At 36.9% G+C, this 12,844-nt stretch overlaps 1 protein-coding gene across 1 annotated transcript; it reads right to left on the reverse strand.

Annotated features, from left to right (window-relative positions):
* Window positions 1–330: 330 nt before the first annotated feature.
* On the reverse strand, window positions 331–12,842 carry LOC137284961 (meiosis-specific with OB domain-containing protein-like). Its single transcript, XM_067817044.1, has 13 exons — window positions 11,628–12,842; window positions 10,964–11,021; window positions 8,399–8,521; window positions 7,710–7,785; window positions 7,333–7,525; window positions 6,570–6,670; window positions 5,678–5,727; window positions 5,270–5,365; window positions 4,918–5,019; window positions 4,352–4,508; window positions 3,581–3,782; window positions 1,161–1,247; window positions 331–823 (listed from the first exon to the last, which is right to left on the reverse strand). Exons 1-13 carry the CDS (start codon window positions 11,787–11,789, stop codon window positions 716–718), a joined length of 1,515 nt encoding a protein of 504 aa, XP_067673145.1. The 5' UTR covers window positions 11,790–12,842; the 3' UTR covers window positions 331–715.
* Between the last annotated feature and the right edge of the window lie 2 nt (window positions 12,843–12,844).

Here is a 12,844-nt window from a genome sequence, read left to right on the forward strand (position 1 = left end):
TACATTGACTCTTGTCGGGTTACCCCACATTCAGCAGTATTCCAGATATCAGAAGGTAGTCTGGACCAGACAATCCAGTGGAGGACATGGTTCTATGCAATTGCGATGCAACTGGGATGCAATGACGTACACCAACCAAGTCAGTAATACCATCCCTATTAGTTGCCTCTTACGACAGAAACAGTGGTTGCTTAAGAGCAGTTCCAACCTTGGTCTTACATTGGTCCATTTTGTACAATTTTTTCAAAGAGGTAACAGGAAGTAAAGCTTCAAACATGTCTCTGATAAGGTAATAAAAGACTTAAGTAAAATGACAACAGAAAAAACAAAACAAAGAAACAAGTTTAATGTTCACTACAGTCAGATGAGATCACAGTACCTCTTTAGCACAGGGAACATTAGATGTATCACAGTACTGGTCTTGGACCCATCAGGACTTACTTGGTGAGTTCAATACATAAATGTTCAAAAATAGTTTAATATTAACAGTCGTGCTTAAAATAGCACATGAAAGAGTTACCAGAATTCCTGAAAAGATAAATAACTTAAGTAACTTCAAGGTTTATATTCTCTGTCCTTGGATATTTTTGCGAGAAAGAAGCTGAAAGTGCTGTATTTTCAGAACTGAGCATTTTGAGAATATCATTCATTGCAGATTTTTTCAAATGACAAATCTACCAATATAACAGACAACTGTCATTCATTTGTCTGTATTTCAGTAATTGAAATTTGTTGCATTTATAATCTCTTTTGCATGGGGCTTCGATAATGACAGGATTCGAAATGATGTTTTTGTGCTGAAGTCACTTGAAATCTTCTTCATCTGAAATTGAAGCAATAAATGTATCCACATTTGGTGAACGTGAGATATACGCAGACAGACAAACAGAAGTTTATTCAGTATTTATGGTCATGTGACCTATAGTACAGCTGTGTTGTTATATTTTTACTTTGCAGTCACATGGAAGTATAAATAAACATACATAAGTAATATGTATGAACAAGTAATAATATTATATTTGCATAGTGACACAGACATCTTGAAGATGGTATTTGTCAGTGACGAATTTGTGAAATATGTCATTTATTCTTTGAGATATACTTTACAAATGGAACATCCAACATCAGCTGCTGTATCAAATTTGAATATCAAACCTTACCTTCAGTATCAGCTTGCATCTTTCCAGGAGATAAGACCACTTGATACTGGTTTTTCTTGGATTGCCAAAAGACTGAAACTCAGCAGCCTGTTGTTAGAAAATAACAATCTTTATCAGTTAAATAAAATAATGCACGCATGAAAAACTCTCTCAATCAGTTTCAGGAGAAAAATATTTACAAATAATAAAAACTATTATTAACCAACCAACCAAAACTTTATTCCGTACTGAAGAGGCCACAGGCCTGTAGTACATGAAACATTCATACATAAATGTTCTCATAAACTATTTTTGTAAGTGTTTACTTTGCTGCAGTGCCTGTATTTGTTAAGATATGATTGCACCTGCATGAAAGGTTCTAATGAGGTAATCAGCATGAGGACTTCTAAATTTATGGTGTCTGGCCCATACTCGATTATTTACAGACCACACCATATAGCAGGAATATCGAAGTATTGGGTAAAACTATACTCATTCACACTAAAATCATGGTACAGTCAGGCCGCGTTAGTCCGGACCCCGACAATCCGATTCCCGCGATATCCGAACAGTAGCTGGCTGTAACCAATCTTGTTTACTATATAAACTCATTACCTGTTGATTCATTAATCCGATGCCTCAGTCTCTGTATCCAAACGCTAATTAGCGGTGACAGATTGGCTAATTACACATGGTTTTGCTTCATTAATCCGGCAGTACATCAAAAAGGTTTGGATAATAGTCTTACCTCGTGCGCGTCTGTGATTAGCGCTGGTCTACATCGGCTGACTTCAATTGTAATTGTTAACCGAGGTGACACCTCTGAGTTGAGCTTGTCATTAGTTTGTGATTTTAATCAGTTAATAGGTTTCACTTTTGTTTAGTTTGAGTAATACCTGTCATGTTTCCTTGCTGTATAAAATACCAATCAAGTCAAAATGAAATCAGCTGCACTTGACACCTGTCAGTCACAATGGCAAGTCCCGCCGCTAAGCGTAAATGATGTGAAATTACTGCCGCACAAAAAAGAGAAATTTGTAGATACAAAAAGAAAAATCCTAAAGCCAGTTTTGATCTGATTAATAAGCATTATGGTCAATAATTCGGACACTTAATCGGCAAGAGCACAATTTCGGACATTTGGCGTAATAAGGAGAAGTGGCTAAACATTGCGGAAGATTTGGCTTCTTTGACTAGGGCAAGATGATGACTACATTAATATCGACAATGATGCAGAAACTAGCCCCTCGCTGTCATCGGATGAAATTGTATCCATGGTCACAAGTGCCGACAACGACCCAGAAGATTCCGACGATGAGCCCGAAATGACACCAGCTCCTACTGTCCGCCAAATGAGAGCCTGTATGGACTCTATGATAAACTATTTCGAGTGTTTTGGAGATGACAAAAACCTGGAGACAATGCTCAACATGCGTGATTGTTTCAAGCCACTCTCCAAACAGACTGTTATTGGAGATTTCTTTCAACACAAGTGAGTAATTGGTATGTGTAATACTATAAATAATCTATTCAGACATTGCATTGATTGATTGTTATGTTAATATTCAAGTTGTTATGTCTACAAACTGTAATAAAGTCATTTGATACATGTATACGTTCATGTGTTCTTGTCTCAGTATGTCAAACGGAAGTTATTATAAACTCTCCTGAAGTGGTGTTTGCTTCAGTAGTCCGTATGTTTCACTATCTGAACGTTTTTGATGAAAAACAGAAGTGTTCGGATTAACACGGTTTTATTGTACATTCAAACCTGTACATATTTCACAATCTAAAAAACACCTGTCATGAGGAAGTAATTATAGGTTGTGTAACAATGTTTCAGCTATTACACATGGTATCTGTTAACTAAGCAAGGGGCAACACTGTGATCCATATATTTCCACTATACTTAGACAGTTCTAGAGGCTTCAATCATATTCTGAACTATGGAATATACATTGTTCTAGAACTTATGTCTGTGTTTACAAGGGGAGGTAACTATTGCCTCCAATCTCATACTACATATCAAGCAAGATTGCAACACATTTCTTTGTTGTTTGTTGGTTACACACATGCTATTCATACAGACTGATTCCCAGTGAACTTAACACAACAAATTCTGAATGTAGATATAAACGTTTGTGAATAATCATGATATCTACATATCTGTCAGTTTAAATTGTACTAAAACTTTTGTAAATTGGAATAGTAAGGCTATGAAACTGATTTCTTCAATGGAGCTGACATCTGATTGGGCCATGCATATTTCAATAAATTAGGCAGCTGCTGAAATCACCTGAATCAAGCTTCAGTGGAGGTGATGTCACATTTTCAGAGAAGTATTGTACCAGAGGAAAAAATGCTGTCTTAATGAGATTGAAGATCAATGCCATTTGTAACACAACCTTTTCACAGCAAAGAAACGACAGGTTCCCACTCACCCTACAGCCAAGCACTTCTTCCGCAGGTGCCCCCTGTAGATTACAGTAGTCAAGGGTGCCAGTGTGGTCTGAGACAGACAGCCAGATGTTGAACTCCACAGTTGGGCCAGACATATCGGTGGCCATTGGGTCACTTCCAGGACATTGGTCATTGGTACAAATAAATCCAGTATCAGCCTTTAGCTCTCTCCTGCATTTGGAGCTGAAGGAAAGAAATGCATGTTTCTAACTATCTGTACTGAAGTGAAATGATTATAAATCTATTCTGTTCTTTTGGGAATGTGTTAAGTCTCATAAGTATATACATCCATGTCATAAATATCTTACTTGCAACAATCTCATAAACTAATAAACATCAATGACATCAAAACTGTAAAATACATACAATATTAAGAAAAACACTACACAGGGTCATGTCTGTGTATGTCAACTGAATATTCTGCAATATTTTCAGTAACGAAAATTAAACACAGTCCAACAATGTCAGGTTGAAGAAAACAATGTAAATACTTTGAGTTATCAAAACTTCAACAAAACTGAAAAATCTATGAATGAAAAAGCACACGACAAAGCATTCACTTCGAGGCAACAGTAAATTTGACATAATGTTGTTTAACTGTAATTAGATATCAATATCATTGAAAAGGTCACTGAGTTATTTTGGAATCAGATATGTATAAATAATTATGCAAGATTATTATTTAATAATAAAATTTTAGTAATAAAATTGAAAAATATGCTTAATTTTCATAATGTTTAGGTTTGACATACCATATGTTCTTGAATACTGTATTGATGTCAGCATCGATATTGAATGTGGTAACACAGACATACATGACACAATAGTGTACACTCTGCTCCTGGTCAGACACTGCTGTCTTCCACTGCTTCACCTTCTCCACGCTATAAACATCCCTGATGCTTGACACTTGGAGAGGATAGTGGAAGAAAACAAAGTACAATGATACATGAAAACTGCCTGTGTGGAACCTGGGTTATCCTGTTGTTTCCAGAAATTATCTGTTTCTCATTTGAATGTGTTGCCATGGAAACACAAAATATGAAGACAAAAAGAAACTGCTAAATGTAAAATCACCACTTCAGTACATGCTTCATGTGTATATCATTAGAACTTTTATGGAGAAACATGGGGAAGATTATGACTTGTGATTAAGATTATGAATTGAGATGGACAGACAGAATCTGTGTCTGTAAGCCCAAGAAAACTGCAGTTTGGTGACAGAAGTCATCAATAAATGTTCAGTGTTGAGTTTGATCTAAGACAAATCAAGGCAAATGATCAAGAAAGGATGCTATGCACAAATACTTCTACTTACACTCAGGGTCCTGTTCACTCCTGTCTGCATCTGCCAAGAAGCTGGAACCCAAGTCTGCCTGAGATTTCACAAACTGGTACAAGATATGGCCTTCAGGAGTGTCTGTTTTTCAAAAGGTTTGAAATAATATGGCAGGAAACATGTCAAAATATAAATCTGGTTATTCCCCGTCAACTATGATGACAGTGGGTATTTCAGTTTTGTTCTGACATATTACTAAACACCATTGATGGACTTGTAGAAAGACATCATTGTTGACAAAACACTTGACAAAAGTATTTACTGTATGCCTATTTTCTTTATCCATTCTATGTCATAATAATGACTGTTTGTAAGTGATAAGCCTACAAACCTGGGTCAACAGTGAACACAGTTTTACTATCAGCAGTTGCAGACATGCAGTCTTTGTAGCTATTGTGAAGGATCTTAACGTCTGCAGCAAATATTACTGAAACAAACGTAGCAAATACACAAATACATCCTTCCAATTTGATCAAGAAATATAGATCAATTTTGGTCTGTCACACAGATAATAAGGATAAGCATAAGAAGAAATAATCTTGCGATTAACCAACAAATTACAAGGAAGAATGTTGTTTGTCGCTATGAAATGAACAGTGTTAACCCAACATCGGAGTAAGATGATATCTTATTGCAGAAACTGACCACGAACATTTGAGAATCATTTTGAGAATGTGTACAGTGACAGAAGTGTTACACCTGTTCTTTCTAACTCTATGGCTGATATATTTTAACATACTTGTTTGACGAGGAACCCAATTCAAGGCAAACTCAACATAGTTGTCCCACCTGTAAAGAAGAGTTCATGGTGTCATACTAACTGGAAACAAAAGAAGCAGCATTACCTGGTGATACTAGATACCAGAACCCATCATTGCCGTGAACATATACTGATTACAGAAACTTCAGGAACACTTAAGCACGTTCCACAATATTTGTCTTGTGCAAATGCTCCACATTAAAAAATGAAGTCACTACTGAAATGTTACTGTCCGGATTATTTGCCAGATTAGAGGATAGAATATTTTCAGGAAATGTACAAAACTTCATGCTGGGTATGTGATTTCTGCGTGGGCATGGAGTTGGCTAGAAATTGTCTTTTGGCATCATTTTCAGCATCTACGTAAGTACATGTACTGACAATCAATAGGTTAACCTTAACTGTACTCAGCAGACTACAGGCTAAAAATACATCATGGTATTTAGTTACAAACTTAGAAAAAAATATTTCTTGGCTTTTCTTCTTTTTTATTTAAGCTTTTATTTTACCTGAATCACCATGGGTTAATAAAATATCTTTCTCTACATTCCAGGCTGGCCAGTGAATACTGGATGCAGCACATGTGTTGTATATCTTAATAAACATGTAGTATTGTGAATGCAAATGCATAAGTACATATAAAGCATAAATTTTCAGGCCAGTAAGTCCGTTAATTTGCATCACAAGTACAATCATGACAAAATGTCAATATAGGATACAAAATCAAATTATGGGAAAAACATACTGTTCCTCAGTTTGATGTCCATTATTTCAGACTAATTACTGACCATAAATCTGTTAATAAATGAATGATCAATGTCGAGATGATGGGGATCAGCACCTTGACAGCAGCCAAAGGAGGTTTACTTACATAGTGAGGATAAAATTTGAGCAGGTTTCATCACAGAGAACAACATCACATTTCCTAGTTTGTTTGCCTGTTTTTGTAGTAATGTCTCTTGCTGGCCAAACCTGATTAAATACAGAAGAAACAGACAAAGCATATAATGAGCGTACATCTGCACTGGAAATAATGAGTGAATATCAAGCAAATGTGAAAATGTTAACTAAGTGGATGACAGGAGGGAAAGATCAACAATAGATTACTGTATCATTAGAGAGAAATGTATTTCTATTAACTATCTTTCTCAACTGATTTTCCTTGTCAGGGTTTTAAAAGCCATTTATAGAGATATATACAGAAGACAATTTTAAGGATTTCAACTTTTCTATTATAAGGAACACAATTCTTGAAGTATATACACCTTATGAAATAGAAAATTAATAACCTGAACCATTGTTTCTCATTATAAACATGATAAAGATAACATGATCTCTTCCCTTGGTTTTCCTTGTGTCATTTCATGGACTTGGTGGTGAACTCCTTTAACATACTGTATATTTCCTCAGTAATGTCAGAAATATTAGGGAGAGAACCTTTGGAAAGAAAACTTGATATATGCACTGCAGGCAAGATTACAGAATACTGGACACCTTCTGCCATCTTTGAAAGCATGCAATTTGGTTAGGGTTAGGGTTAGGGTTAGGGTAAGATTTAGGGTTTGCATTAGGGTTAGGGTGACGTGACACAGGGTATCCAGTATTCTGTAACTGTACAACCCTAAATGTGAAACCTGTTTGACAGCAACAAGCAGATTAACATGTTCCCCCTGCAGTGCTGTGCCATTGACACTGACATCTTCCAGTGTGTAGTAGTCATTGTTTGGTTTCGTAGGAATGTGTTTCAAACTGGTATATGTAGAGAGATACCAGCCTGAGTAGTGCTCGATGGAACTATGGTTTTCTGAAATATTCAGCTGAAATCCACTGGAAGAAAAAGCAATACTGTTTATGACAGTGTCATTCTTTGAATGTATTTTGTCACATTTTCACATTTCACATGTTCACTGGAATATCAGCTGTTAAGCTAATAAAAAATACTAAAGGTCACAAAAGATGACTGTAGATGGTAGAAATTCTAACAGTCCACAGATATGGCCATGATTGTTACCTTGGTGTCCATGGTTTGTATCTCTCATCACTTGGGTTCGATGACTTGCTTTGAACCTGGGCATTTCTCACTTCAACTGTTCAATGAATCATAACATACAGAATTTATCAAACATCAAGCACAAGACCTGTTCCTTACAAACAAATGAGGCAGTGTGTTTTAACCCTTCTTTTGAGCAGTAGTAGTGGGTTCATAGGTTTTCAGACATAACACATATTTGGATGGCACTGCCTGCTCTGGCTATATTGCATTAAACAGACATTATAAATTCTTCACTTATAGCTGATAGATAATATCTGTAAACTCATGTAATTTCATGCAATCATTTTACCTTTATGTATATGACTACACTTTCATAGAGACCTGAACATCATGAGAGCAGTTTTACAGAAAGGTACTGAACAACAAGTATTCTGTTTGAGGTATATTGATCAGGGCTGATTGTAGCCCATTATGGACATTTGTAGTGATATAATATATTGCTTAGCAAGTCCTGGACATTTTGTCTTATACTATGGATATACTCTTTAAATGTGATTTATATGTCCACAAAACAGTGGAGAAAATCACTTTTATTTCATGGAAGAGCTGCAATGCACATCTAACTGTTTGAATATTTACTACTCAAGTCAAACATAACATTATATTCTTTGTAATAGCCTAATGCCCGAATGACCATTAAATCTCACCAATATCTCCAATGTTGAAGGACTGGGCCAGGTTAGTGATGAATCCTTCACTGCCCCAGCAGGTACAATTGATAAATGCATCTGGACTATCCCTGAGTGCAAATGAAACGAGGAATCTTTCACCTGTACATCAGAAAATTTAGTGTTATGAATAACATGTTCCTAAGATATTTCTAAGAAATATAAATGTCATACTTTAGTCTTATTTGTATTATAAATTTCACCAAATGGACATATAGACATGTGCCTATGTTCCAATTATGTCTGTTTCAAATTACTTCCCCTGCTAAAGATCTGCAGGTGTCAAAGGTCACAGACTTCAGGGATCATATAATAGTCACTTATAAATAATTCAAGTTAACTGGCAAAAAGTCTTACTTACACCATGTACAAATGAAAATATAGCTCTTATTTTATGCTGAAGTATAGAACTTGCTTGACTTACATTCTATCCTCATGGAATTAGCCAAAGGCGCTACTCCAATGTAGGGACACTGTGTGTTAACCTGAAGTGTGCTTCTCCCTATATATTAGGTCATCTCTAATTATCCCAGAATAACTGCATTTGAGCTTCTAGTTTTGTAGGGACAGGGTTTACTTTTCACTAGAAAGAACTCTTCCCAGGTTTTACTTTTTGTTAGTAAGACCTCTTTCCAGGTTTTACTTTGTGCAATCATCTTTTCCTTTTCCCTATGATACAAGGGGATGTCAATAAGTTTTGAGCCCAAAGCATTTTTCACACCCAGGTGTCACAGCCTATGGTACGACATTGAACCTTGGGGTGTAGCTGATGTGATTACAAGTTTTGGTATCCTATTCTCAGAAGTTATTGAACAGCTCACATTGACAGAAAGAGACCCCCCTCACGGCAGTGAAAATGAATAAAACTGAGTATAGAACAAGAATTAAGTTTTTAGTTCTTGAAGGAAACTCGGCGAAGAACATTGAAGAAAGGCTTTCAGCAGTTTATGGGAAGTCTTCCCCTTCATCTGCTACCATCAAACGATGGGTCAATGAATTTAAGCATGGTAGAGAGAGTCTTGAAGATGACCCCCGTCCAGGTCGCCCAACAACAAGCACTAGTCAGGAAAACATTGACAGAGTGCATAGACTTGTGCTGGAAAATTGTCGAATCACACTCCATGAGTTAGAGGAGGCCACATGCATTTCACACGGATCCATCGAGACAATTCTTCATGAACATCTTGTCATGTCTAAGGTGTGCGAAGGATGGGTGCCAAGAATGCTTACAGATGAATTGAAGCAAACAAGGGTCACCATAAGCAACTCCATGCTAACCAGATACAACAAGAATCCAGAAGATTTTCACTTTAGGCTACTAACCTGTGATGAAACCTGGATCCACCACTATGATCCTGAGAGCAAACAAGAATCTTTGGAATGGAAACATGTCACTTCTCCCAGGACCAAAAAGTTCAAAGCCTCCAGATAAGTGCAGAAGTTAATGGTTACAGTCTTCTGGGATAGCAAAGGCATCATCCACATAGATTACTTACCAAAAGGAAGAACAATGAATGGGGAGTATTACGCTAATTTGTTGAGGCAAGTGGAGTCAATCAAGGAGAAGCGCCAGGGCAAGATCAGACGTGGTATTCTGTATGTACGTATTCTGTATTCTGTAATGCTCCAGTACACACCTCTCGCGTTGCAGCCGCTGCTGTCCAGGAATGCGGGTAAGAAATCTTGCCGTATCCCCCTACTCTCAAGACCTGGCACCAAGTGATTACCATCTGTTCCCAAATCTCAAGAAACACTTGCGTGGTCGTAGATTTCAGAATGATAATGAGCTTATTGCTGCTACTGAGGCCTGGTTTGAGGACCAAAATGGCACCTTCTACAGAGATGGCATGAAAAGATGGAACAAGTGTCTTGACTCACAATGGGACTATGTTGAAAACTAAATGTGGTTCATACCAATATTTTGTGTTTTTCAATCCAAGGCTCAAAACCTATTGACATCCCCTTGCATATGAGTGTTTGAATTAAAAACTATTGTTCCAGATTAAGCTCAAAGAGCAAATGTTTTCCCTAGCAAGATTGGAACTGCAACTCTCAGATTTATAGGCAGATGCTCTACTACACGGCCAGCAGGCGGACAAAGTGGGGTCCAAAGTATCCATTTATTGTTTCTGTCTATAAAATGATTTTATGTGCGCTTCAGTTATTGTTATGGAGCTTAATTAAATGATCATCTACATTGTAATTATCCATCACTGACGGTATATATGTTAGAGAAACACTTCTCCTCGGTTTTGATAGAAAATGTAAAACGCCCTCAGGATTTCCCTCCCCCTCCGGTTTTACATTGTCTACCAAGACCTTGGAGGCATGTTTTCTCCAATACAAAAACAATTCATTTCAAATGAGCATAATCAAACTATAACTGGTGTCATGTTTTGGAAACTCACCTGTTGTCATTACTATATGTACTTACTGAAATACTGCAATTTCCAGAAATTAAGTTAACATATGCTAATTTCCATATTAAGGTGTTTTTTTACAGTCTACGCAGTCTACATTGCCCCGCTTTCAGAAAATACTTGCCCTTTTTGCTAATGATTGATTTCGGTCCATCTTTTGTGAGAACAGATCCAGTCAGGTTCTGGAAAAGAAATCACACATGTGCCATGGTCCACTATGACAAATGAAAAGAAGTAATTACTGTACTTATTACATTGCAATAAATGGCCAACTACAGTTGTTGACCAAAAGTAAGGTTCTATTTTTCACTTCTGTGTTGAAAACATAACTGTTTAACATAACATAATAATGGATATTTGAAAGCAAGGTTAGTCCTGAATGTATAACAATTAAAATTAATGGAATGAAATATGTGGTTTATAAATGTTGGTATCATATGCTGTTCTCCCAAACATTATCAGTTGAGAATGGACCCATGAAGGTCCAGGATAGAACAGGCCTTCAGCAACCCATGCTTGTCATAAAAGGCAGCTATGCTTGTCGTAGAAGCCGACTAACAGGATCAGGACTCGATTAGTTACAGTCTGATGCCATATAGCTGGAATATTGCTGATTGTGGCATAAAACTAAACTCAATCACTCACCCATTAAGAATGAACCACTACTACAATCATCAGTCATGAAACTGACACTAACAAAGCTGCGTATTCAGCTGTCAGCATGGTTATGTTTTGTATATCTTTTCAGCAAATCTGGGATTGCTACCATTGTTATCTAGGACGCTTACCACATAGGGAATATCTGTAGTTATCTCATTGATTTTCATTGAAACTCCAGAAGATGATGTTCCAAAACTGTTACTGCCACCTGATGTCCTGCACCTCTGTTTTCTATTGTCATCAGTAGCTGAATAGGTGTTGAAGTCATCAAATCTTCCTGACCATGCCATTTCTCATGAGAGTATCCAAAGAAAGTAAAAATGTTAAGATATTTTTACATTGTACATTAATTGTCATCACTGTTTAAGTGTTAAAGTGTTTAAGTCATATCTGATGCGACAAAATGAAAAAGCCTAGAGGCTTAAAAAATAACAGAATCAGGTGGACCAAGGACATAGTAGGAAAGAAAGCCCATCCCAAAATCTGAGATGGGTGAATTTTGTGGAGGATAGATTAAAAAAACCTGTCCTCATGTCAGGGCAGTTTTCAGATTTGATGGAGATATTGATGACTTGTCTGAAGAATAGTTCTGTAATGTTGTAACCAGATGGTTCCACTAGGAGAGATTTAATAGTACAAGCTCTGTGTGTGCATATTAAATGATACCTTAAAATAAAACAAACTAGTTTTAACATTCGTGAACCATCGTGTTATTCCGGTACAAGCCGAATGACTTATTGGGTGACGAATGCCGTTTTAAGTCTTGAAATGGTGTTTGTAATTTATAATTGGAGGACAGGCTAGACTTTGGCAGGACTGGTAAAATTTTGACCAGCCAGTCCTGTGGACAGGCTAGATTTTCTACTTTCCTACTTAGTTCAGCCAGATAAACGCCGTGTTCCTGCCAAGACAGCAATCGGATTTTGTACCTAAGGGATAGATCTTTCGAAACGTGCAAATGCGATGCTTCGTTTTTCAATGTCTCTGGAGTGAAAAAACCTTCCAGTTAAAAATCGTCGGGAAAGTGCTCCTCACAAAATAATCTTCGTGCGCTAAACGTCGGTGTATGTCTTGGCAGGAACACGACATCACGTTTAGTTGGCTGAACTACGATTTGTGTACGAAAATCTAGGCCCAAGTCTGTTCAGAAATACAATATCATCGTGTTGGCAACAGATGTAACCTTTCCTTCCATTCTGTATACATATCGTAACAACACTGAAAGGTTAAAAGGTAGTTCTTCCATTTTGCTTCACATACTTATGCGACAGCTTTGAAAAAGCGTCTGCTATGGAAATTGTTTACATTTGACGCGCACGTGCACTTACCGGAAATGGAAATTCAG

Source organism: Haliotis asinina, chromosome 5 (genome assembly GCF_037392515.1).
Source record: "Haliotis asinina isolate JCU_RB_2024 chromosome 5, JCU_Hal_asi_v2, whole genome shotgun sequence".
Taxonomy (NCBI): Eukaryota; Metazoa; Mollusca; class Gastropoda; order Lepetellida; family Haliotidae; genus Haliotis; species Haliotis asinina.